This window comes from Magnolia sinica, chromosome 8 (genome assembly GCF_029962835.1).
Source record: "Magnolia sinica isolate HGM2019 chromosome 8, MsV1, whole genome shotgun sequence".
NCBI lineage: Eukaryota > Viridiplantae > Streptophyta > Magnoliopsida > Magnoliales > Magnoliaceae > Magnolia > Magnolia sinica.
The window spans coordinates 73,071,338-73,099,321 of NC_080580.1; the positions used below are offsets into that span (position 1 = coordinate 73,071,338).

Genomic DNA, 27,984 nt, shown 5'->3' on the forward strand with positions numbered 1-27,984 from the left:
ATTACCACATGGTGTTTATCCTCGAGTGTTAGTGAAATTCCTCTCTAAAGCTATTGAGAAGTGTGTGTGGATCAATAAAAATAATAAAGCATGGAAAGGAAATCAGGTACGATCATAGAACACTGCAATTTATACTCCTCTGAACAAGCTGCAAACTTATAACATACCTAAAACAGCCACTGACCAAGGTTTAAAGCATCATCTGAAAGCGATACCAATCACTCAATGTGTATCTGTTTCAGTGCCCCACAATACAGATGGTCGCACTAATGACCTCCCGATTCACATATTATATTCCAATATTTGAGGGAGAGGTGTTTTAAAATGTCTATTTACACATTTTAAAACATCTTATGGACTTTGAGACTGCTTTTTTATTAAAAATAAAACCAAAAAAAAAAAAAAAAAAGGATGTCATCCGATACATTTTAGGTATCGGGCATGGGTAAAATATGATTTTAACCCTTGCTGGTAACATAAATAATAATAATAATAATAATAAGCACATTGAAGGATACCAAAAAGAATAAGGACAACTTAACCAACCATAATTTATCCAAATAGAATCCCAACCTAAAAAGGAGTGTAAAATCCAAAACGCTATTAAAAAAAAAAAATACCATCTCTCATGCTCGTCACACTCTCTTCCAAATGTCATTGTCGTTCTCTTTTACTTTGGTCGGATCATTGTCCTTCACATTTCCTTTCAGTAGTGTTATCAAGTGTGTCACATGCACGATGACAAATCAGTAGACATCAATCATCAAACGTAGGTGTTTTTTATCTTCTTTCAATGGCCCACCAAAATGGCTAATGATAGTTTAGAGAAAGCAACCTACCACCAAAACAACTAATTTTCAAGAAAGGCGTAGTGATAACTACCATAGCAAATTGCCACTATAGAGCTAGTTATTTGTAAAACAGAATACCACAAAATTATAGTCCATTCCTTTTCCAACAAATATAATGGAGAAAGATAGTTCCAAAACTACTAATCAAGAAGTTAAAATGATTTCGAATTTAAAAAAGAAGGTTCTTTTTTCAAGATTTTTCAGATTTCCAGATTTCCTCTAACCTTATAGATTGCCGACTTCTCCCTGATTTGGGGTCCAATATCCCATCTTAGTTGCAGGTGATTTGATACACTGGGCCACATATATAATCATGGTAAAAACATTGTAATGGGCAGGAAACAGAATCAAACACGAATACCCATCACATGTGCGGGCTGACAATGTACCAACAATGCATGATGTCCTTTTGCTACCCCACATGACCAATCAAGCATGCGCAGGGTCCAAAAGGATCTTGATCATGCATGTGAGGTAACCTATGTTCAGAGGACAACGTAGCACCATGTGTTTTGGTCCTGCATGGAACTCTTCCAAAACAGTCAGCCTGAATTTACTTGCCATAATAGTATACAATGATGAGATGGAGAGTTTTGGGTTCTTGGCTTGTGCAATTGGCACACCGGGTTCACTAATCCAGGACATTGATATGATGGCCCCAACATGGATAGGTCATGAAACAAAACCATCCAGATTGAGAGATGCCATCAAATCATTGGCCATTTCTACTTTGAATGTGGACTGTGGCTCTATTCTATATCTTTACTGTCCGTTTTCCAGCCACCAATTGAAGGATTAGGATGTTCCCACCTGTGCTTCGACACGTGGTCCATCCACAGTGGGTTAAATGGTTCAGATCATTGAACCATTGACCCATCAATTGTACAAAATGAAAAGTCAAGCATGACGTAGAAACCCTCAGCCTGAGCATTGTACAGTAATACCTCTTACTTGTGACAGCTACCAATACTGTAAAAATAAGACCAAGAGATTAAAAAAATAAAATAAAGGATATGGAGTTTACTGCACATGTATGGCAGTTAGCTTCGGACTATTTCAAAAGTCATATCAGATCCTAAGAATTGTATGCGAGCTGAGATCATAGATCATACATGGTAAACACCAAGATCATGAGCTTTTATGATTGTTTTATAAAAATGTAGAAAAATATGAAATAATAATATAAGGAAATGGGATACAATTGGATCTTCTATCTTCCATCATAACCACATCAAGGCATATCTGAAACATCAACACATAGAACAATGAATTATATGTTGTTGTTTGGGGTGTGTTTGGTTGCACATGTATGGCAGTTAGCTGCACATGTATGGCAGTTAGCTTCGGACTATTTCAAAAGTCATATCAGATCCTAAGAATTGTATGCGAGCTGAGATCATAGATCATACATGGTAAACACCAAGATCATGAGCTTTTATGATTGTTTTATAAAAATGTAGAAAAAAATGAAATAATAATATAAGGAAATGGGATACAATTGGATCTTCTATCTTCCATCATAACCACATCAAGGCATATCTGAAACATCAACACATAGAACAATAAATTATATGTTGTTGTTTGGGGTGTGTTTGGTTGCACATGTATGGCAGTTAGCTTCGGACTATTTCAAAAGTCATATCAGATCCTAAGAATTGTATGCGAGCTGAGATCATAGATCATACATGGTAAACACCAAGATCATGAGCTTTTATGATTGTTTTATAAAAATGTAGAAAAATATGAAATAATAATATAAGGAAATGGGATACAATTGGATCTTCTATCTTCCATCATAACCACATCAAGGCATATCTGAAACATCAACACATAGAACAATAAATTATATGTTGTTGTTTGGGGTGTGTTTGGTTGCACATGTATGGCAGTTAGCTTCGGACTATTTCAAAAGTCATATCAGATCCTAAGAATTGTATGCGAGCTGAGATCATAGATCATACATGGTAAACACCAAGATCATGAGCTTTTATGATTGTTTTATAAAAATGTAGAAAAATATGAAATAATAATATAAGGAAATGGGATACAATTGGATCTTCTATCTTCCATCATAACCACATCAAGGCATATCTGAAACATCAACACATAGAACAATGAATTATATGTTGTTGTTTGGGGTGTGTTTGGTTGCACATGTATGGCAGTTAGCTTCGGACTATTTTGAAAGTCATATCAGATCCTAAGAATTGTATGCGAGCTGAGATCATAGATCATACACTGTAAACACCAAGATCATGAGCTTTTATGATTGGTTTATAAAAATGTAGAAAAAAATGAAATAATAATATAAGGAAATGGGATACGATTGGATCTTCTATCTTCCATCATAACCACATCAAGGCATATCTGAAACATCAACACATAGAACAATAAATTACATGTTGTTGTTTAGGGTGTGTTTGGTTGCACCAAATTTCATGAAATATCATGAAACTTTGCACCAAATTTAGAATTACTGATCTTGAAATATCACGATATTTGGTGCAACCAAATGCACCCTTAAATAATATACATGTTTTGGAACTTCCAACTTCCAAAACTAAAAGCCTCAAATGAATGAAAGGTAAACATTTAAATATAAATCTATGCCAGACAATCAACTTCAGTTGTGTCAACATCTTCATCCCCAATATAAGCACCATCCTTGGAATTATCCATGTAGGGTGTATTTCGGAGTTATCCATGTATGGTGTATTTCGAAAAGATACAAAGCTCAACTGCCTCACAAATTCTTAATGGAAGCCCGAGAGAGGTTATTTTAGACTCATCTGATTACAATCAAAGTTCTGTCCAATAGGCTATTGTAGACACATCAGTCGAGGCTTGTCTGGATAGGCTATTCTGTTGTAAGGGATGGACGGATAAGCACGAGTGGCTGTCATACACAGTGTTCGAAGTATCGGTATCGCTACAAGTTTCGTTGGCCAGGGATATGGAAACAATATTGATATTGCTGATAACCGGAGAAGCGGGGAAACATAGGAAAATGGTAGAATTTTTAGCGAAACTTCAGGAGATGTTAAAATGTACATATTTGCATATTTAGGAATAAAAATATTGTAAAAAGAATGCATACATAATATGTTTCCATTTAATGGGGCCTTAAAAGCATATGCGTTGTTCTAGGAAATCAGTCCAACCATCCCATCCTGCATATTTAACCATCCAACCGTCCATCCAAACATCCATCGATGTTGCAAAATATCAACAACACATGATATTTCACCAAGAAATCATCAACAATTGCAAAGGAAATGGAAGATTGTGGTCTCAATATTGCACGTGTTACGATATCGATAATATCGAGATATTATCAATATTATCAATGAGAAATTGAACACTACATACAACCATGTGCCCATGAAAAAAAAAAATTGAAATAAAAAGTTTTCTAATAAACAAAATTTAAATGATATCAATTCGTTGGCGATATTATTGAAATATCGTCGATACACTTGTGATACAAGCATTACCTAGAATTTACATAGTCGAAAATATTAGTGATACATTGGCGATATTGATGCACTGGTAATACAAGTGACGCCTAGAATTTACGTAATTGAAAATATTGGTGATTACAATAGCGATATTGATACGTTGGCGATACTTAGCGATACATTGCTGATACCTAGAATTTTTTATATTGCCAGCGTTATCGATATCACTACTAGTGTTATCGGTATCGCCAAGCTGGAGATAAAGATAATATCGGAGATATTTCGATAATATCGGAGATAATTCGAACACTGCATACGCATTTGACCTATTGGCATATATATGGACATGTAGGGCATATGTAGATTGATATTAGCACATGTGGAACATGTGGGTTGTTTGAAGAGCAGGGTGGTACATGAGGGGTGCTTGAGGTGGTACAGTGGTGCATGTAACACATGACATGCATGCATACAGAGTAACTGCCCCTTCGTGTACTTTATGGATAGCAGGCTAACAAGTTATCCAGACTGGCTTATACAAGCTAACGGACACTTTTTTGGATAGCCCTAACTCCAATTTTATTGGAAACAGTGCCCAATGGCGGATGACAAACTATGGTAAAGCATTAATAAAGTTCCTGAATTGAACGTTTTGTGTAACCAAACTTTTTGTGTAACCAAACAGGCCCTTAGGCTTTAGAAGGCCCCAAATAACTTGTTGAACTAAAAATAAGGAAACCAAACAGCTATTTTATAGGCCATAGTTTTGCACACAACCATCATGATCCTTGTTTTTTTTATTGAATCAAAAGATTGAACTCAAGTTACGAGTCATAAGGTGTACCAATAGATCGTAGGTTTCAATTAGGTTTTTCAGAGAACGGCATTGAACATAAAAGTTCAAATCTTTTTCCATAAGATTTGAATTGAAATGTAAGATTCAAGAGGTAAGTCATAAGTTCTAACAACAAGGCTTTGGATTTGTGGTTTAAAATGCATCTGGTCATCAAATATCATCTTGAAATCAGAGTGGTTTTCTTTTTCTTTCTTCTTTATTTTTTCTTTTTTTCTATAACAATCAACTGCAAGTAGCAGACCAAGCATTATACTATAGAGGGGGCAAACTGTTATGACAAACCGACTCATTAAAGACAGATTTGCAGTATTAACCCAAGAATGCAAAGAGAATCAAATGTTACTAAAACAATCAAACATGGACTTGTCGCCATGCAAAAGAACCCTAGAGTAATGGTAGGCTAGAAAAAGAATTTCTTTTACAAGCATGATGATGATGAAAGAATCGACTTTACGTGGGATAACACAGTTGGAGAGAGGCACCTTCAAGTTTGAGATCCTCCACCAGCAGGACGCCAGAAACCTTTTCTAGAGACAAGAAACTGCTGCTGATGAATAGTGGCATCCCAGTGCAGTGAGTGCATGATGGGATGTAGCCTTTCAATCGTTGCCATGGTGTCTTGGACCAAAACCCAACCACCAGGTCTCAAAATCCGATCCATTTCAACGACTACATCTATAATGTCGCACCTGCAAGAAGCAAAATCTCTTCATACCATATAGCTTTCAAGCACTAGGATTAAGGCCATGTTTCGATGAACCACTAAGCTGAACTGCAATGATAGTTCAACTTAGTAAACGTGATCGAATTGCAATACCTTGGTATTAATATCGAGGGATTGGACTACAAACTGCAATCACCTTGAAATTAATTCAGCCGCATTTTGAGGGTAAGTCCTCATCTTGAATGCTAACAAAAGGTGAATACAATTTGATCATTTCCACTCTATTGGACTAATTATTGCAATCCAATTCAATAATGCATCCACATGGAGCCTAAAATGTGGCAGCTGCATTTTTTATTTTTTACCTCTGTGTAAGATTCCCAAAGAGATAACTGGAGTGGAGGAGATCGTAAGTTCGAGGGTACGTGTTAAAAGACTCGCACCAATCATGATAAACACCAATCAATCCTCTATCAAAAATAATGGGTAGAGTATCTGGCCCGTCAGCGGGTACAGTGTTCATGACCCAAAGAGGTTGGCTAACAAGTGCTGCAGCAAATCTGATGAGAGCAGAAAATAAACCATCAATATGTGCGAGGGCATGTAATCATGGCTTTTACTTCTAAACAATGAGGATTCATGTTAGAGGCATTTCAGTCGAAGGAATTCTAGTTCACAACAAAATATAACTATTAAAAGTTATCAGTATGTGTTAGCAACTGTGGGCACATCACTAGAGCTTTTACTTTTAAACAATGGGCAAGGTATTCCGTATCGATAACGGTGGCCATAACGGTCACTACCATTACTAATACAGGGGCGTAGTGACCATTACCGGTTGAAATTTCTTTTTTGCCCAAAAAATTCTAGAAAAATATTTAGAAAATCCAGAATAATAGAAATATTCCAAACATGTGTTCTTTTTTTTTAACATGTTTATGAGAGCAAACGGTCCACTCTTTGGTGAGAGTGTTGTATCTGGTTGTTTAGTGAATTTATGAACATAGTTATGTCTCTAATATTTATACATCACAATCAAGCATTAGAACTAAAAATCGGAAAAATGCATAAATACCATTTTTTTCGATTTTTTGACAAAGGTCTTCAAAGCTTTTATTCGCTCAAATCGCTTCAATCTATGGTTTTAATCCTAAAAACAATAGTAAGAGTGGTCGAAATCTGCTACACAATAATTTAGAAAGGTTTTTCGAATGAGAAAAGTGAAAATTGAAGAAAAAAATGGATTAAAATTTTTTTAAAACTAGTTGTTTTTCAACCATTATGTGGGTAACGGTCGTTACACCCCGTAACCACCGTTGCGGCCCTCGTAATGGCCTATACGGTCTCAAAAAACCAGCTGCCCTATTTCGCCCCCGTATAGCGTTAGTCATAGCTATTACCTATACACAGTGTCTTAAATATTGACGATATCAGCCAATACATCCCACGATATATCCTGTATCCCACCTGTGCGATATGAAATGCACAGATAGTGCCGATATATCCCACCTATTCAATCTAGTGAGCATTTTCGATTTTCAATCCATGTTTTTGTTGTAAATCACGTTAAACCAGTGTCAATTGGTTACAAATCTATTATTCTTCATGTTTTCCATGAAAAATTATAGATTTGGAACTTCGATTTTGAGATTTGGGGAAGATGGGTCAAGTTGCGGAAAATTGAGAAAAATCGAAATTTCTCAATTTCTCACAAATCAGTTGCAATCTTTGTATCCAACCACAAAATTAAACATGTATGTAACCTGATCTAGTGATTCTTCTTTTGCTTTTGAATATATTGCTTGTGTTTCCATACATGTCTTCTTACGTTTATAAATTATATGAATAGACTTTGAATATACTTGCATCAAGTTAATTGAAAAGCGCATATATTAGGACCTCATACAAAGGAAACCCCTCTTATGTGCACTTTTTTGTAATGTTTGATTTTTAAGTGTATTGATGTCTTTTTCAACAATATTTGATGTTTCATTGAAAAAATCGACCAATTTCCCAATGTTCCCATGTTTCCCAACAACAGCGATACATTACGCAATACAACCGATATATCCCATGTGATAACCGATATGTTTCCATATCCCAAGGGTGTGATACATTACGCGATAACGATATTTAAAACATTGTCTATACATATTAGTCTTTGCAACTGTATCGCAATGGATACGGAACACCTTGACAATGGGCATTCATTTTAAAGGTGTGTGGCTCAAAGGAATTCCAACACATCATAACTCTTTAAGCATGAGGGTTTTTTTTTATTCGACGGGAGGTTTTTTTATATAATTATCATTATTATTAGTAGTAGTAGTAGTAGTAGTATTAGCATTAGTAGTAGTAATTATTAGTATTATTATTAAATTTGGCCCTAACCCAACCCAACCCGCTACCCATTACCTAGTGACTCAACCCGACCTGCTTAAAATTTCTAGAGCCTGAACCCGATCTGACCCTACCCATTTAATTGCAGTTGGGTCAGGCTCAATTGACCCATATACTAATTGCAATCCCTCATTTAGGTTTTTTAGCTCTTCTTGGAGTTTTAGTGTATGGAAGTCACTATTACACGCGCATAGCCCATCCACGGTGGATCTAACAAACCAATGGTCTGGATTCCAAAATCATGGGCCCACTTGAATTCCGAAGAATTCATTAGTTCTCTAAATTTTTAATAAAAGAAACAAAATAAACACAAAAACAACAACAATTGTTGTGGTACAAATGGTAAACAAATTGCTAAAAAGTCTACGAGGTCTAGGGATCAAAATTATACCAAAGATATTTTTGTTTCGGGTTGAGTTGGATCAGGTCATTTGGCCCAGCCCATTGATTCAATATATGGGTGGGTCAGTTCGGGTTGGCCTAAACCCGAGCCTAACCCATTAATCTAAATAGGCTACCATTTTGGCCCAAGCTTAACCCACAAGTGGGCCCAAACCCAACTTAGAAGCAGGTCAGGCCATTGACCTGTGGGCCGACACGACCCATTGCCGCCCTAAGCCAAACACTCAAAGAACCACCATACAACATGTGTCCCATGCTATCTCTTTTGCAAACAGTCCATTGTTGTATGATACTTCTAGTCAAGTGCCACTCCTGCTCCCACTTCCTAGATATTTATACTTGCTAACATTTTGAAACAGATGCTTTTAAGATCCCTGTACCAATCTATTGCTGCTTCACTTCATGCTTTGAGCAACTATCTGACGGTCAACCTCTAAATTTGCTTTGCAGTGCACATGGGAAAAGGAGACCCAAATTGAGGCACACAAATCCACCAGATGTTCTATCAAATTGGCAATCTTCCACAGGCTGTCCCTTGGTGGCCCACCTGATCGCCTTCATCAAATCGTCCTCAGTAATAATTGGAGAGAGATCAGCAGTATAGTTAATTTCACCTTGGTCAGCAGCTTCAGCATAATTTGAATCTAGCACCCTACCGGCCCAGGGAATTCATCGAGCGAAGCACCCTGATCCTTATGAATAATGGTGCCAATTCCAGCAGGTCAAAGATTCCCCATGGAGCACCTGTCAAAGTTCAGTTTAAAGAAACCAACAGGGGGACTTCAGCTCTCCACCACCTTCAAATCCTTCCATCCGCACAATAAAATTGCATTGCAATTAGCTAAGCCAGATTCTTGGAAGAGTTTTCATTCTTTTGTCTGCCTATCCCTATCCACAATCATCCCAAAAAACTTCCTTACAACTTTTGAGTTGTGAGCTTGATTGCAACTTAAAAGTTCTGCAGTTTCTTTCCAGCCACAATGCCCAAAGAGAAGCATGAATGGCTAGGTTCCAGAGAATGCGGACCAACAGGTCCCAAGGCGATGATCCACTAGCCCTCAAAAAGTGTTCCAACAGATCTCAGAACAACCCAAACCACTCCAAACTACGCAAATATGGTCATCCATCCAAGCCATGCAAAAGGGCTGCACATTAAAAAACGTTGCACCAATTTGTCCTAACAACAGCACATGATGCACCCATTCAACGAGATTTCCCTATTCTTTAGATGGTCCAGGATAAAAAATTTATGAAGGCGGGCATCCTGTCTAGAAGGCGCTAATTTTCAATCGTAGCTGTAAACCAAAAGCTTTCAGTAAAAAGATAACAATTGACAATGCTCAGAGACAAGCACCAAAAAGAAAGAACAAACTGAAAAACATCCATCAACTTCAAGATCCCAAATTCGTCTATCAACACCCCTCCTCAAGCAATAACTAACCAAGTGAAGGAATCACCTTGTGTCTGAGATCACATCCAAAGATTGACCCTAAATTAATTTTCCCCTAGATGGCTGATAGAAATTATTAACCATTGCTCCCCTGCTAAAAATCACAGCACACAACCTGTCAAATATCCAACAAAGCAGCTCCTCGCAGCACCACTGGTCTATCCATAACCAAATCATGTTGCCCATGACAACCCTGAATCTGATATGGTTCAAAAATTTGGGGTTATTGATGAGGACATCTGCACACCATCCATCTGAGTGTGCATGAGGTGGAGAGCACCGGTATCTTTATGGCTAGACGACCCATACAAGAGCCCACTAGAATTAATCATCATGAGCTACATCCCGAGGAGTATTGGGCTATTGTTCTTCATCGATACATCATTTTGACTGTTGGATGGCGATCGGGGACCATCATCACCGTCGGATCAATATCGCGACCACCCATGGGGCCCGATGGATGATACATACGCCATTTGAGAGCGTAAATTTGTTTTAGAGTTTATTTCATAGTTTATTTTACATTATGGACCATTTATGTTACATTTTTTCAGTTTAGGGAGTGATTTGCTCTCTAATGCTAGTAGGTTTGGTGTGAAGCCATTCCTCTTCAACGGAGGTGTGAAGCTTCCTTTTATCGTCCCATCTTCTCTTTTCCCATTGCTCAAAAGGTATTCTTCTCAAACTTTCATCTCTTTCTTCTTTCCTTTGATCTATACCCATTCGAAACCCTTTCTATCTTCTTCCTTTCATCATCCATGTTAACCCAAACCTTTAAAATCATCAAATCCTAGCTAAAACCCTCCACGTGTGACCGTACAACCACACGTGTGAGACAACGTAGCAGGTTATACAGTCAGCCCTACACCCCTCCTTGTTCGCCTTTGTTTCCCCATCAAAACCCGCTCAAATCCCTAACCCTAACCCTAATCCAAAACCTAGATCCCCAAATTTCCCAAATCCCCTAAACCCTGGGTCCCTAATTACCCTAATTGGCCTAAAATCCCCAAATACCTAACCCTCCAATCCTACAATCCCCATGAATTAGGACTCGAAAAAAAAAAAAAAACCCCAAATCCTTAACCAATCAATCAAATTAAACCTTAATTTCAGTTTTCCCTAAATCCCATGAACCCTAGATAAACCTAAACCCTAGGTAGTATTAGCTTCCGTTTTGAATTTAAAATTAGTTCCTATGCTAATTGGATGTTTCTACATCCATAAGATCCTATTGATTAGTGTTTAATTGTCATGCATTGCGTAGTTATTACATGTGGCTTGAACTGCTCATAGTTAAATGCTCGACTCTTGATATGTACTATGATTTAGTGTAGTTTGTGAATTTTAATTATATACATTAAATCACTGATTAATCTCACTCATTTATTTAGCCACATGCATGCGTCTTGCATCAGTTATACACTTACACTGCAGAAATGGCACTCCCAACTGTTGATCTGTTACTCCCTGCACAATTCAGATCCCACCCATTAATCGATAAACCATGCTTTGAAATGAGGATACTCCTGAGGAGGTCAGAATCCTCCCCAGCACCGATTCTCTAACAATACTTGAGCATCATTCGACTGATTGATGCCTCTTATCCCAAGACCCCCATCACTCATAGGCTTACATACTTCTAAGCAAACGAACAGAATTTGTGATCATTGCTCTTGTTCCACAGGAAATTCTTCATAGTAGATTCAATATTCACAACTATCTTTGAAGGGCGCTTCAGAAGAGACAGCAGATGCGGTGGCACACTAGCAAAAAGCATTTGATCAGAATTATTCTACTCCCCGATTATAGAAATTTATGTTTCTTGCCAAATTTCAGTTGCACTTTTCTATATCCGAATCCCAAACTTCAATATATGGTCTGACCACACAGAAAGGAACCTCTAAATGCTTTATACCAAAGGCCACAATACCACAGACAGCTTTTTGAGCCATAAGATCAACTTCCGAGCTGTGAATATTGAAACCAGATATGCTGCTTTTGAAGAAATTAACCCTTAACCTAGAAACAATTTCACAGCATTGAAGAATTTTTCCTAAATGTTTTAAGCTTCTACCAAAAAACCAGCACCAAAAAAAAGGGGGCACCGCCAGCGAAGTGGGAGTTAGAAACTCTAGTACTATCATTTGAAATATGCACCCCCAGAATCAGACCAATATCCAAGGCTTTCTTCAGCATGCTACTTAGACATTCAGCAACAAAGGAGAACAGGAGGGGAGATAAGCAGGCCCCCTAATGGATCTCATGGTTTCTTTTGAAGAACCTTTTAGGGCTTCCATTGACTAAAAAGAAAGCCATACAGAAGAGAAGCATGCTTTGATCCTTATCTCCATCTATTAACAAACCCCATATGCCCCATGAGATGGTATAGAAAATTCTAATTTACACAGTCACATGAACCTTTTCCATGTCAATTTTGAACCAGTGTAATCAAAGACATTTTGGGCGTGCACCTGTGTGCATGCCTAAGCGTACTGCGCTACCTGTGCTTGCCTGGTGCTAGGCATGCACCTAGCGTCCAACACATAGGTGTTCCCAGGCTACCACCTGCATAATACTGTTACATACTATTTTGGATACCTCAAAGAATGTTACTTTTGATATGTCAACATCCATTTGAGAGTTTAATGACGTCTTATAAACCCCTTGGAGCATATTTACCCCCTCTCTGAAATTTCTTAGATTTTTTATAAATTCATGAGATCTTCTTGCTTTATTTCTTCTATCATTGGGCTTCTTAAAAGCAATTTGAGTTTCCATCTGTGCCATACAAGAGATAGATGACAAATTGGGGATTTTAGGGGAGAACGATTAGATTACAAGACTTGCGTATTGAAATTTTGAATTTTTAGGTTTGGAAATTTTAGGAATTTTAGTAAAACTATGATTTGTAGTTAGGGAATTCGGGGGAGTCACGGATATTAGAAAGTTTAGGGTTAAGATTCAGGGAAATTGGAACATTGTGGTTTAAAATTGGGAGAAATGTGCTAATTGAAGCAGTGTTGAGTAGCATTCCAATATGTATTCTATAGTTGATGCGTGCCCCATCAAGGTGGTGTAGAGAATGTTGTCTATGTAAAAAATTCTTCTATAGAATGATGATGCCTATCTGCAAGCCTCACCGATCAGGAGACCTAGGCATTAAGAAGATTGGATCTGGCAACATAGCTTTCCTATGTAAATGGTGGTGGAGAATTTGGTTTGGCTGAGGAGGTTCGATATCTCCTAGCAGCGAGGTATGGCTATGACAGCAATGATTGGAAAATAAATTCTGTATCCTGGAGAAGGATCTCATTAGTGGCCATCTCCTGGGACCATGCAATCTGTGCAAGTATTTTCCATTTCAAAGTAGTAGATTTCTACAAGGTTCATTTCTAGAAGGATGTGTGGCTTCTTGAGAATCTGCTGTATGAAGATTATTAAAGATGATTAATATGAATGGTATGAACACGTGGCCGACCTAATCCTCCTTTTCTATTCTTTAGTTCCTCCCCTTACGTATGTTTTACATTCTCAGGGGTTTATGTGGTAAACTGCATCAAGTAGGGAGTATTTTTAGTATTTTGGTTTTATGACTTATGTGAATAAAAGAAAGGGGATGAGAAGGTCCAACTCAAACCTCTATTTTCCCTTTTCCATTCTTTTTCTTTCTTCTCTCTCTTTTCTTGCCTTCTCTCTTTTACCAGAAATTACAAAGACTTCAGGGATCAGTTTGAAATTGCGGTCTACAAGGATAGCACCGTGGCTCAGGTGTTTCAAAAGTTTGGTGATTTGATTGTCTAGTGCCCAAGTTCAAGCATAATCTCGGAGACTTACAGATTGATAGCACCGTGGCTCAGGGGCACACTCGGGATAGGCAGCCTGTGTGAGGCGAGTGGCTCGTGTTAGGTGAGACCCATGTAAAGTGGACCCATGTGAAGTGGGGCCCACAAAGGGGTTCGGCCAAGGGCCTAACCCACGTGAAGTGAGGCTTGGGCTATGAGATAAGGGGATTGATTCGCCACACTCTATCGGTTCGAGCTTTTAGAGCAAGAGGTTAGTCACCCTGCATCACATAGACTTACCTAGCAATGGCCGAGATAAGCCTATATGGGTTCCTCGAGCAAATGGTGCTTTCACAGTAAGTTCCTTAGCGGAGATCTTGTCCGACTCCCCTCCCCTCTCCCCCACTCAATTCTCGGGATTGCAAATAGCTTGAGCTCTGTTGAAAGCGAATGTGCAATCACATATGCAATTTTGTCAAGCTGGATCCCATATGCCATAATGGCATATGCAACCCTGATGTGTAGCAATGGCATACATTTGTATGACATGTGTATGTGATCCACTATGCAAGTATGCGATAGCATACTCCATATGCAAATGGCATATTTTCCCAACTTTTTCAAGTTTGAAGCTTCAACCAAGTTTTCCAAATTTCGAGTTAGAAATATCAGCATAAACAATGGGTTAGCAGTCCTTGGCGGGCACAGAAATGGCATGCTAGCACAACAAATATGGATCCAATCATTGGCACATGATAGGTGATGACATTAGTGTTGCCATTCAGAGGCCCGGTGATCCATAGGATACAAGGGAACATCTCGGTCAGATGGGATAGACAGTGGTAGAACCTAGACACTGTGCATGTAGTTGGTGCACCCTCGGAGCACCAGTACCACACAAAATACAAATAGAGGTATTGCAAATGACACACCAAACAGACCATACAAATGATGCACTAAATTCGGACACTCATGGAGCATTGGAACACTAAAATAGATAAGGGGGTACTCAAGCTCCTTGTTGCTAAAAGCAGGGTTGCATGAACCGTTGCATAAGATGGTGGTGGAGCAAATGCGGGTGGATTTGGGATTAGTGGAGATTTCTGATGCTGACAGGAACGATGATGGTGGTTTGGAGGCAAGGCTGGTAGGTGGTGCGGTGGTCGTTTAGGTACGGCGTAAATGAAGCTGGTCAGATATGGTGCCAGTCAGAGATGAAAGCTGATGGTCAGTTATTGGGTCTGTTTGGAACACCCATCGAGTGGAAAGGGTGGATGGGCAGCGACATATCTGACCGAGATGGGTGCTAGAGATCGTGAAACATGGAGATGATCGAATGGTCAAACAGAGTGGATACTTGATAGAGCCGGCAGTGGACAAGATGATCGGATGGCAGTGCATTCTGTCTAAATCAGACCATCAATGGGGAAGAAGGATGCGTCGAATGCATCAGCTGATGTCCGGCGGGCCGCAACTATTGCTGGAAGGCAGTGATTACGCAAAACACGGTAGGTAGTGGTGTGATGCAGGACGTGTGATCTAACTATTTGGATGCGGGAGATTTTTAACAGATTAATCAAAGTAAATTAAATATAATAACATGCTATCCTACCATGATTAAAAGAGTACCAAAGAGGCAATAAAATTCAGATTTACGTTAAATTCACAATCTCACACAAGCATGAAAAACCTAAGGCCCAATGAGAGATTGGAACTCTCACATTAGCATAGGCATGGTTCTCATTCAATTGGCAGATTTGACACAATTCTAGGGTTAGAAAATTTGGGGATTTGGAAATTAGGGTTTGTGGAGAAATAGAGTTTTGAGAGCTAGGGTATTGGGTTGGGGTTATAGGCTTAGGACTAGGGATCTTAAAGGGGAAAAATGAGCAAGGATTAAGAGGTAGGGAGGGAGGGGGAGAGAGAGAGAGAGAGAGAGAGAGAGAGAGAGAGAGAGAGAGAGAGGAAGGGTTGGCCGTATTGTCACACTCGTACGGACGTACGGTCTAGGGGATTGGTCCATACAGTTGTATGGCTTGAATGGGCTAGGTTTAGGTGGTTTTGGATGCGATGGAGATGAGTTTTGATTGAGAACAAAAGGAAAAGGGAAGAGATAGAAGGAGAAGGAGAAAGTAGAAGAAAATACCTCGATTGTCGAGAATGTAGAGGAATAAGATAATAGGCTTCACACCAAAATAGCCTCATTTCACAAGAGATTCTCACTTCACATGAGAAAGGATGCTTTTTCTAAACAAAAGAGAGCTTTTCATTCCAAAATCTAAGGGCTAGGGCTAGACGTCCCCCACTATTTATCATCTCAATAATGCATTTTTACAATAATGCCCCTCAAATAAAAACGTCCCACATGTCCTATGATGCCATAAAACATAAATATGTTAATCCTAAGCTATGAATAATCAACAAAAACATAAGATATGCTAATCCAAACACTCATGATCAAAATAATCAAGTATCACAATGATTTAACCATCCAATCGAACGATCCACACGATCCAACGGTCTAATCATCGTGTCCTCACGATCCAATAGTCAAGACTCTTCAACTAAGCAGCAAACATGCATCTTCCTAGTGCAGGGTCTTCAAAGATGCAAGATCATGCATGTGGGGTCTTTAACGCCTCAGTGCAGCCCACCCGAGCCTATGTACAAGTCATCGAGCCAAAGTGAAGGCTGGGTGGATCCTTACTCTTGCTCCGGTGGTAGACTCTTAGGAGTTTCAACACCTGGTCAAAGGTTCGAGTATCCATAGGTGGTGAAATCCCACCACAGCGTGAGTGTGTGTGAGCGTGTGTAAAAAAATAAATAAATAAATAAAAATAAAAAAGTGAAGGTTGGGTCGATCTCCTCCTCCTCCTCTAGTATACTCTAAATGGCCGGATGTTCTCATCAACTCTCCCCGACTGAGAAGATTTCGCCTCTAGCAAAATAAAGTTGTGATGCTGCTCTAGAAGATTTGGGTCAAGTCGTTGAATATCTGCATCTATGATCCACGTCCAATTTGAGACTGGTCGATGTTTCCACTTGACTAAATATTTCAAAAAGCCCCCATGTTGATTGGAAACCACCTGCTCGTCCAAAATATCATCTATCTCCTCTTTGCTCGTAGGTATGGATGGTAAAGGTGGTGGAGGCTAGAAAGAGGGGTTAGGTATGGTCCATGGATGATGGGACAAGTCGGGTGTGTCATCATCTGGGTCCAAAGAGGGGTTCTGGAAAGGCACAAGATCTTCCACATTGTATGTAGCACTAATACCCATATTAGGTGGAAGATCTACCAAGTACGCATTGAAACCGAATTGTTTCAAAATCTTGTATGGTCCAGCACTGCGGGCTTGTAATTTTTTATAGGTCCACTGTGGAAACTGTTAAGGCCTTACTCTTATCATCACTTTATCACCTATCTGATATTCTTTGAACCTATGGTGAGAGTCGGCAAGTTTCTTATATTTTTCATTACTTACATTAATCTGTTGTCTGATCTTCGTATGCAAGTCATAAAAGTGGCGTGCAAATGCTTCTACAAACTCTGATGGCCTATGGGAGACTAACATGGAAATAAGGTCTATGGGTTTTTTACACTTATAACCAAACAACTTCAAAGGGACTCATGTATATTGACCTATTGACTAAATTGTTATATGCAAACTCGGCTATGAGTAAGCCTACATCCCAAGTCCTGGTATGGTCACCCATAAGACACCATAACAGGTTCCCCTAAACTCATATTAACCACTTCTATCTAACCTTCAGTCTGAGGATGGCATGCCGATGAAAATTGTAATCTTGTGCCCATCATGTGCCAAAGTGTCTTCCAAAACTAACTCATAAACCTAATATCCCTGTCGGACATGATAGTTTTCAACAAACCATGTAAACGAACCACCCCTGCAAAGAATTGCTTCGCGATGTTAGAGGCAACGGACGACTTAGAGCATGGTAGGAAATTGGCCATTTTATAAAAACGGTCCACTACCACGAAAATGGAATCGTGCTTCTTGATTGTCTTCAGAAGCATAAGTACAAAGTCCATATTAAGATCTTGCCACGAAGTGTGTAGCACTAGCAAAGGTGTATATAAACCTGTGTTTTGCTTCTTCTGCTTTGCCAGCTGACATGTTCGATATTGCCCTATAATTTTAGCTACATCTCGCTTGAGACTTGGCTAATAAAACATATCATCTACAAGGGCAATAGTCTTATTAGAACCAAAATGATCGGCTACTCCATCGATGTAAAGCTCCCAAACAAGGAAATCCCGTAGGGATGTACGGGAAACGCAGAGTCAGACTCCTTTGAATAGAAAGCTATTAATCAGGACAACCCACTATCATTCCTCTAACCATCCAAAAATGACATATATACTTTCTCAAAGTCTGGACACATGGGATATTCGTTACTTCAAACTCTTAAAGTACTGTCACTCTATAGCTAAGGACATCAATAGGTTTGTTCTTGACCCCAGCCTCATGTTTCAGTACAAACGAATGCTCTTGAAGAAACTCAACTCACTTGGCATGCCTTGGGTTTAATTTCTTTTAGGAGTTAAGATGACGTACGACCTCGTGGTCTAAGAACAAGAAAAACTCTTGTTGTAGTAAATAATGTCGCCAATGACGTAAGGACTGAACTACCGCGTAGAATTCCTTATCATAAGTAGAATATCGTTGCTTTGCTTCATTCAACTTCTCACTAAAAAAAGCAATAGCGTGTCACTCCTGGCTAAGTACTCCACCTATACCTACCCCAGAGTCGTCATAAGTAACCTCGAAGACTTTAGAAAAGTCAGGAAGGCGCATGATTCTATCATCTTGCCCTTGATCTCCTTAAACGCTTTTGACGCGACTTTAGTCCATTTTAACTCTCCTTTCTCTATGCAATCTATGATGCGGGTCATAATGGAATTAAAGCATCTGATGAACTGCCAACAAAAGGTAGTTAAACCGTGAAAGCTACATACCTCATGAATGTTCCGCGGTTCACGCCAACTCACAATGGCCTTGATTTTCTTGGGATCCACAAACATGCCTTCTAATGAAACTATGAAACCTAAGAAAACTCTATCTGACATGTACGAACACTTCTTGAGGTTTGCATATAACTTCTCTTCCCTCAAGATCCCACAAACTTGCCTCAAATGGTGGAGGTGTAGTTCTCTAAAGGTACTATAAATGTGAATATCATCAAAGTATACCACCAAGAACTTTCATATAAAGGGCCTCAACACCTGTGTCATCACATGCATGAACGTACTTGAAGCATTAGTCAAACCAAAAGGCATGACCAACCATTCGTAGAGCCCATCCTTCATTTTGAAAGCCATTTTCCATTCATCCCCTAGGCAAACACGTATATGGTGATACCCACTCTTGAGGTCTATTTTTGAGAAAATCGTAACACCCGCTATTATGTCTAGCATAGCATCAAGTCACGGTATGGGAAACCGATACTTGACCATGATTTTTGTTGATGGCCCGACTATCTACGCACATGCGCCAAGGAACAAACATTCAAATGACCGAATATTGTTACATCACCATCAAAGAGCCAAGGCATGTCCAAGATGTAGCCTACATCTATAGGCAAAACATCACGCCACAGCGAGTCTTTATAAGATACGAACTAGACGATAGTAAGACAACACTGGGAGATTTGCATTAAAGATGCATCAACCCATGAAACTCTATAGGGCTGAGGGTGAGGACTAGGCTTCATGCCAAACAAGAAATGGTGCTTCCAGTGACCACATTTGTACAATTGTCACTATTGACGATCACTGTGCAGTTTTTCTCTCTACATTTAAAGTATAGAAAATGGTATTCCTGCGCCAATCATAAATTTCCTTAGCCTGAGCTAAGTCGCACCTAACAAGTGCAAATGGTACGGTCTCCTCGTCTTCTTCATCACTAGCACCAATGACAGGGTGATATTCTTCTTCTTCACAATCACCATAGTCATCTTCATCTACACCATGCTCTCCAATCATGAGGGCCTCAGTTCGATCTTTTATGGGACACTCGTAAGCAAGGTGTTCCATAACAGTAACAGTGGCCATAACGGCCACCACCGTTACCTTTACCATACGGGGCATAACGGCTGTTATGGTCTCTCTTTTTTATTTTTTTTATTTATTGAAAAAACCCCCCGAAAAACCTATATCTACCCCGTAATGTTGATTAAAAAGAATGAAAAACATGTATATGTCTCGTAATAGACCATTACGGGGCTATTATGGCCTTTATGGGGGATGTAACGTGTCGTTAACAGCAATTACGGGTTTTTTTTTTCCATAACGGCAGTTACGGCCGTTACGACCCTATAACGTGTAATGGTTGCCATCGTTACCTTTACATAACGGCCTTTAATAGTCCCGTAATGGCCTTTACGGCACACTATGCTCTTAAGTGAAATGGTCATATCCTTCACGGTTATAACATTGTGTGGGTTTGCCTCCTCGCGAACTAGTATTGGCGACTCCTTTACCTGTAAGGCCATTTTGGTTACTTTGAGTGCTAGCAAAGGGTTTGGGTTGGCTCCCAAAGTTAGACTTAGTTCCCTGGGGAGTAGTCTTAACATTGGAATCACAGGAGTCAAACAATTTCCCAAATTGCGATTTTAAGTACTGCTCAAGTTCTTGCACCAACTGATAGGCATGCTCAAGGATGCAACATCATGAGAGAGCAGCTCGCGTTGAATATCGGATCGAAGACCCATCCTAAAACGAGAAAGAGTCACTAGTGGGTCCTCAATGTTACATCACATCATGTATTCTTCAAATTTAGGGATGTAATCCATCATGGGCATTCCCTGGCAAAGGGATTGCCATTGATCCAATAATTTCTAGCACTATGAGAGTGGAAGATATTTTTCCTTTAGTGCTTCTTTCATCTCGACGTAATTTGAGATCGGGTCTTGTCCAAACCTTTCTAGCTTGCGCTCAAGATTGGTACAAAACAATTTAGCATGGCTCACCAACTTCATCATGGCGAACCTCACACGATGGTGATCAAACATCTCATATGACTCAAAATAGTGGTCCATGTCCACGAGCCAGCCGAGAAAAGTCTTTGGGTCTAAACAACCATCAAAGCTAGGGGCTTTGATCTTGATGCTTTTCAAAATGCGTCCATCTAGATTATAACAATCGTGACACACTCCAAGGGGTGACTGGGTACGCACCACATTATGGCCAACACCTTGCTCATGGCCTCTTCCACATCCTCCCATGTGAACTTCCTCTACACCTTCCACTTGAGACTGACCATCTTCCCCATTATCGGGGTTTGCGTAAAGGAAAGTCTCCAATTAAGATATACGATTATTAGTCGTTGTGACGCAGGACACATGATTTAATGCTAGCATACAACGTGGAGATTATGAAAGAGTCCATAAAGTAATTCAATTAACAAAAGATGCTAACCTACCAAGTAATTAAGAGTAAACAATAGGAAATAAAATCTTATTTAACCCAAATCACATGCCCGTATACTAAGAAATCACATAAATCAATTAAAACTAGACCGATGGAAGGATAGAACTTCCAATTTAGCATAAACACATTCCACACTCAAGGGACAGATTCGTAGGTTTTATGATTAGGGTTAGGATGGGGAAAATCTAAAATTTGAAGAATTATGGTTCATGGGAATTGAGAATTTTGAAATTAGGGTTCTTTTTTTTAGAAAATGGGAAAAATCTAGAAAAGCTAGGGATTTTAGTTTTAGGGTTAGGATTTCGGGGATGGAAGAAAAGAGTTTTGATATAATGATGGTGAGAAACCAAAAGGGGTAGGTGGGATTCACATGCGTGGCCGTACGGTCACACGTGTGGCGTGAGAGGATGGGTTTAGGTCAGTTAGGGTTTGGATTGTGGATGGGAATGGGAAAGTAGAGTTTAAGAGAAGATGAATATCTGAGATTGAGAGAATGAATAACCTGAAGATAATACTTGAATGGGGGAGAAAAGAGAAGATGGTGTGGGGATAGATGGAGACCTTACACCTCCGTTGATGAAGATTAGTCTCGTACCAATCTTCCTTCCAAATCGCATAAAGATGGGAGAAAACAAGAGTTTTTCTTTTTTTTATCACAATATCCAATGGGGTTGGATCTCCAACCCCTTGTGCTTTTATTATTAAAAATTCAGCATAATTACAACTATGCTACTCACTAAAGTGAAGTGACCCATCGTCCAAAATAAGAAAACTAAAACATTTATTATTAATCTCAACTATCAAATAAATCCTAAAAATGACAAAAAAAAAAAAAAAAAAAAACATAAAGTAAGCAAGATCAGAGTCCAAGGGACCCAGATATAAAAGATTTGGTGGCCCGATGGCCTGATCGACAAGATCCAACAATCGGATTGACATGAAATAGCAATCCTATGACTAAAATGATCTCCTAAGCAGCCCACATACCTTATTCCAAGGTGGGGTCTTCCTGATGCACATCCAATGCATGTGGGATCTTTAAGATGGCCCAACGGGCCCCATCTGGAACTCATCTCCCATCCACTAAGAAAGTTGCATTAATGTGGGTGGCCATCTCTGTCTCTGGTACACCTAAGTAGGTCCTCTGATGTCCCTATCACGCTGTCAGTTAGTTGTTGGTGGTTCTGCTTTGAGCCTTAAGGACCTCCAATCGTCTTGCTATGGCATTAAGAGTTTCGAGAAACTGATCTTGGCTCATGGTGGTAGGGTGAAGATCAACACCTCGCCGAAAACGCGTGGGCATAAACAAGGGATAAACAAAGAGGCCTAAGACTCAAGACTCCGAGTACAATGTTATGACAAAGAAAAAGTTGCAAACCTACATGCCACGTTATGTAAACCTAGAATTTATATGCAATGAATGCACTAACAAGGCCCTAGATGTGATGAATTGCTAACCCTATGTAAACCTATGCTAAAATCCTAAGATCTGATACCAAAATTTGATGCAATTGAATGCGGGAGATTATTAACAAATTAATCAAAGTAAATCAAATATGATAACATACCATCCTATCATGATTAAAAGAGTACAAAAGACACAATAAAATTCAGATTTATGTCAAATTCACAATCCCACACAAGCATGAATCATGTAAGCATGAAAACCTAAAGCCCAATGAGAGATTGGAACTCTCGCATTAGCATAGGCATGGTTCTCATTAAATGGGCAGATTTGGCGCAATTTTAGGAGTAGGAAATTTGAGGATTTGGGAATTAGAGTTTGGAATTAGGGTTAGGGAGAATTAGGATTTGTGGAGAAATAGGGTATTAGGTTAGGGTTTTAGGCTTAGGGCTCTTAAAAGGGAAAAAGGAGCAATGATAAATAGGAAAAGAGAGAGAGAGAGGGAGAGGGAGAGAGAGAGAGAGAGAGAGAGAGAGAGAGAGGGTTGGCCGTATGGTCACACCTGTACAGATGGACGGTCTAGGGGTTTGGTCTATATGGTCGTACGGCTTGAATGTAGCCGGTTTAGGTGGTTTTGAATGTGATTGGGATGGATTTTGATTGAGAACAAAAGGAAAAGGGAAGAGAGAGAGAAATAAAGAGGGATTGAGAAGGATGAGAAAGAGGAGAAAGTAGAAAAAAATACATCAATTGTAGAGAATGAGAGAGAAGAATATGATAATGAGCTTCACACCCTTGGATTCACACCAAAATAGTCTCTTTTTACAAGAGATTCTTACTTATGCTTTTTCTAAGCATAAAGAGAGTTTTTCATTCCAAAATCTAAGGGCTAGGGCTGGACGTCCCGCCCTCTATAGTCTCAATAATACATTTTTACAATAATGCCCCTCAAATAAAAATGTCCCACATGTCCTATGACACCATAAAACATAAATCTGCTAATCCAAAGCTATGAATAATCAACAAAAACATAAGATATGCTAATCCAAACACTTATGATCAAAATGATCAAGGATAATAATGATCCAACCGTCCAATCAAAGGATCCACATGATCCACCGGTACGAATGTCTTGTCCTCACGATCCAACAGTCAAGACTCCTCAACTAAGCAGCCCATGTGCATCTTCCTAGCGTAGGATCTTCGAAGATGCACAATCATGCATATGGGGTCTTCAAGGCCTCAATGTGGCCCACCCAGACCCTTGTACAAGTCATCGAGCCAAAGTGAAGGCTGAGCCGATCTTAACGTGGGACACCTAACCACTTGCTATAAAAGCTCGAACTGATAGAGCGTGGCAAATCAATCCATTTATCTCATAGCCCAGGCCCCGCTTCACATGGGTCAGACCCTTGACCAAACCCCACTTCACATGGGCCCACTTCTACATGGTTCTCACCTTACATGGGCTGCCCACCTCGAGTGTGCCTCCGCTTTACATTCGAGTCCAGTGTGAAAATGCCCCTGCATTAATCATCATTGGTGAGGAGTCTAGAACACGAGATCTCCCGCTCTGAGACCACTTTTGATGCATGACAACTAACTACTTGCTCTAAAAGCTCGAAGTGATAAAGCGTGGCGAATCAATCCATTTATCTCATAACCCAGGCCCCACTTCACATGGGTCAGGCCTTCAGCCGAACCCCCCTCATGGGCTCCACTTCACATGTGTCTCGCCTCATATAGGCCGCCCACCCCAAGTGTGCCCTCGCTTCACATGGGCCACCCCACTTGAGCCCAGTGTGAAAATGCCCTTGCATTAGATCTACTCCTCTAATACACTCCAAATAGTCAAATGTACTCATCATGGTGCCATACAACTCTAGCATTAGTTCAAAGATCTCGATGGTGCCGATTGCCAAAATTTGATCAAGCAAAGGGCCGTTCTAGACTCCTGCAGCAGCGAGCAGTTGAAAACAGGTAAGATCTATGGCAATGACAACGATGTTGATGAAGGTTGAATTGAGATGATGACGACGGGTCAGGATTATGTTGCAGCAAATCAGTGCAACAACAAATCTGGGCTACAATCATATCTGACTAATGCAACAAATCTAGTGGTCAGGGATGTGAACAGACAAAGGTTGGTCAATAGCTGAGATTGGTGGAGACAATAATCAGCAATGACTGGAGGATCAACAGCCCAGATCAGGGTTTTGATACCATGTTAGAATTAGAGACTACATTGTGGAAAATGTTGTGTGTATTATATATTGAGATGTGGAACTGTATTTAACTATTTATACACAAAGGAGGATACCGATGCGTAGTTGCATCACAGTTGTATGCATATCTACACATATTCTTATCTATCTAGCAGATAGACAAGATTACACTACAATACTACAGATTATAATGATTACTCCAAAAATCTTTAACAAGCCTTTTCCCTTTCTCCCCAGGTATGTTCTTTCAAGTCAAATATGAACTTGTCCATAAAGACTTCTCGAGAAACTTTGGCCCGTATTTAGCAACCTTTTTTTGCCTTAAATCTTATTCCCCCTACGATGTACCTATCCAGGCCATTAGGGCCTGTTTGGCCAACTGCATTAGGTGGGATTAAGGTGGATGGAATTGTAAAAGTTACAATAAATGCATGTGTAAGGTATTGTCCCTGGATTGGGTGTATCCCATGTTTTCTAATACCATGTTTGGAATGTATGCATTAAAAAATAAATCCCGGGATTTACTTTCAAATTACACTTGGATTGAACTTGGATAAAGCAAAAATTCATCATCCATGGGATTTGTAATCCCATCTCACACTTTCCAACACAAGGCTCATTTTCCAAAGCCTATAAAGTTAATTTTAATCCCATCTCACACTCCTTCCAAACATGCGATTCCCAATTTCAAAGTGGGATTAGCAATGCAATCCCATTTAATACAACTTAATACCACTGGCCAAACAGGCCCTTAATGACAACCTCGGCATATTTCTTATGATGGCTAAGCCTTAATGGTGACCCCACCTGCTATCTAGCAAAGAGACAACTTCCACCACTTCTTTGAACTTCCCAAATTGAGAGTGAAACTCGGACTTCAGATCTTCAAGATAAAACCCAACAAACAATGTCGCCGCCAGCAGAGCCTAGTTAGAAGATGCAAAAACTTCTGGAGTCCTAAAACGCTTAGAAGCAACAAACAAGGCCATGCTGATTTTACCAATTTGGGAAGAAAGTTCAAATATAAAGTACATCGTTTCTTATATGCATCACAAAAAGACAAAATTTCTTGCATAACATAAATTGTCTTAAGCAAGATAGGTGATGGGGACATCACGTGCACACGCACGCCCCCCTACGCATGTACGCAAGGAGGGCCCCACCGTCGATCTGCATCGATGACGATGTCCAAGGGGGACCCCCTAGCTAGGGGACTGTGTTTTGGTTCCTTGGAGTGGACCCGATCGTCATGTGAATCCCACCATGGGATCTCATGATTGTGGCGCACTATTCGAGATGATCTAGTACTTTGGGTTTTGTTTATTATTGTTATTAGGAATATCATGGACGGTTTAGATTGTTTTGATTAGTTGTTATTTTTTATTACTTCGTCTCTAAGTAATAGGGTGCGCACATAGCGCGAGTTTTGGGGTATACGATTTTATTATAAATAGGCACCTCTTGTAGTCTTTTTTCTCATTGATGATTGAATAAAATTTCTGCATTTTCCTGCTCCTCTCCGAGTTGTGAGAATCTAATTGAGTGTGAAACCATCCCTTCTTCGAAGGGCTAACTACCGTGGTGCGAAGCCACACCCATCCCGATTCGCCCCCACCTTCTACCATCCATATTCCTCTTCTCCTACAGTCATTTCACCTGCAAATCCATCGTTATTTTGTAGTCGTTCCTTCTCTACAGGAGATTTCTGGAATCTGGCCCTGCAGGAGGGCTTAAACTTCGGCGGAGCACCATGCACAAACCGTACATCGGATCGGACCGAAACTTGGGGGGTTTGTAGTCCAACCCTAACTGACCAGCCCCAAGGAGGGGGTTCTTGAGTTCATAAGCCCCATGCACGTGCGGACTACCCTCAGCGCACATGCGTCAAGCATGGCCTGCTACCGCACGTGCAATTGGTCTTCAGGTTTACTCTCTCCTCTCTTTCACTCCTCTCTTACCTGATTTCCCTAACCCTAACCCTAGATTGTCTTAAACTCCCAATTTCTTTGCCCTTTTTCCAACCCTAGGATTTCCTGAATTGAAACTTGTGAATCCGTTGGATTGGGGAAATTATTCTTGTGCATGTGTGGCTGAATCTACTCTCCTTTGAGTATTGTTTAGTCTATAATTTTAATTGATAAAGCCATAGCATGTGTAGGCCTGGACCCGTATATATTCCCCTTGATTGAGTGCTTGACTTTATGTGGGATGTGGAATTTTGTGTGATTGTTTTGAACTGGTATGATCTAAAGCCTGGAATCTCGCATATCATGTTTAAAATTTCATGTCCTGCATCAAATTTGGTATCAGAGCTTAGGGTTGTTATAGGGGGATGCATTGCATATTTAGGGTTTGGTCTATTCATGTTTAGTTTGCATTAACTCTTATCATAGAGTCTTGTAGGATCATTTAGTCTCATTTAGACGTATATAGTTGTGTTAGAGGGTCTTCAAGTTGAGGAGTAGTTGTATGCCCACACATACTGATCACAGTTTTCGTTTGCACCCTATGCTAAATATGGAGCAATTGTAAGAATCAATGGACAACCTAACTCGGCAGTTTGAGTTTTTGGGTAAGCGCTTAGAACAAAGTATTGACCATCGCCTTGAACAAATTAATGTGCGCGTTACCCAATTAGAGACCTCCGCACAGGCAAACCCCACCATTGGAGAAGATGCCCAATCTCAAGCAGATGGTCAGGAGGATAGACCAAGGAATGAAGGTGGCCAAGGAATCGGTTATGTGCGCGCACCCATGCACCCACCCCGTGAGGGACATCAAGACCACTATAACCCCGATGCGCAACTCCTCAAAGGAGTTAGAATAGATGCCCCCACGTTTGATGGCCACTTGGACCCTAAAGCATTTCTAGATTGGTTGGCGGATATGGACTACTATTTTAAGTGGTATGACATGTCGGATGCTCGTCGAGTCCGTTCGCCAAGATAAAGCTTATGGGCCAAGCAAAGAGGTTTTGGGCTACTATAGAGCGAAAGAAAGAAAGGGTGAGGGAGCTCCCAATAGTCTATTAGGGAGATTAA

General features: G+C 39.9%; 1 protein-coding gene across 8 annotated transcripts in view; it reads right to left on the minus strand.

Moving 5' to 3' along the window:
* Nucleotides 1-398: 398 nt before the first annotated feature.
* The window catches only part of LOC131253420 (probable methyltransferase PMT23), a 46,673-nt gene continuing 19,087 nt past the window's right edge, over nucleotides 399-27,984 (minus strand). The window contains exons 7-10 of one of the 8 annotated variants that reach the window (XR_009175159.1): nucleotides 6,195-6,389; nucleotides 5,648-5,854; nucleotides 1,076-2,942; nucleotides 399-835 (exon numbers count right to left, since the gene is read on the minus strand). Coding sequence is in view for 6 of the 8 variants with exons in the window: in XM_058254404.1 (XP_058110387.1) it covers nucleotides 5,650-5,854; nucleotides 6,195-6,389 (400 nt within the window). In the remaining 2 variants the exon portion in view is untranslated. Of the gene's footprint in view, nucleotides 836-1,075; nucleotides 2,943-3,005; nucleotides 3,219-5,322; nucleotides 5,855-5,982; nucleotides 6,075-6,194; nucleotides 6,390-27,984 lie in introns of those variants that run through there. The other 7 variants (XM_058254404.1, XM_058254406.1, XM_058254407.1 and 4 more) reach the window with 7 other exon arrangements.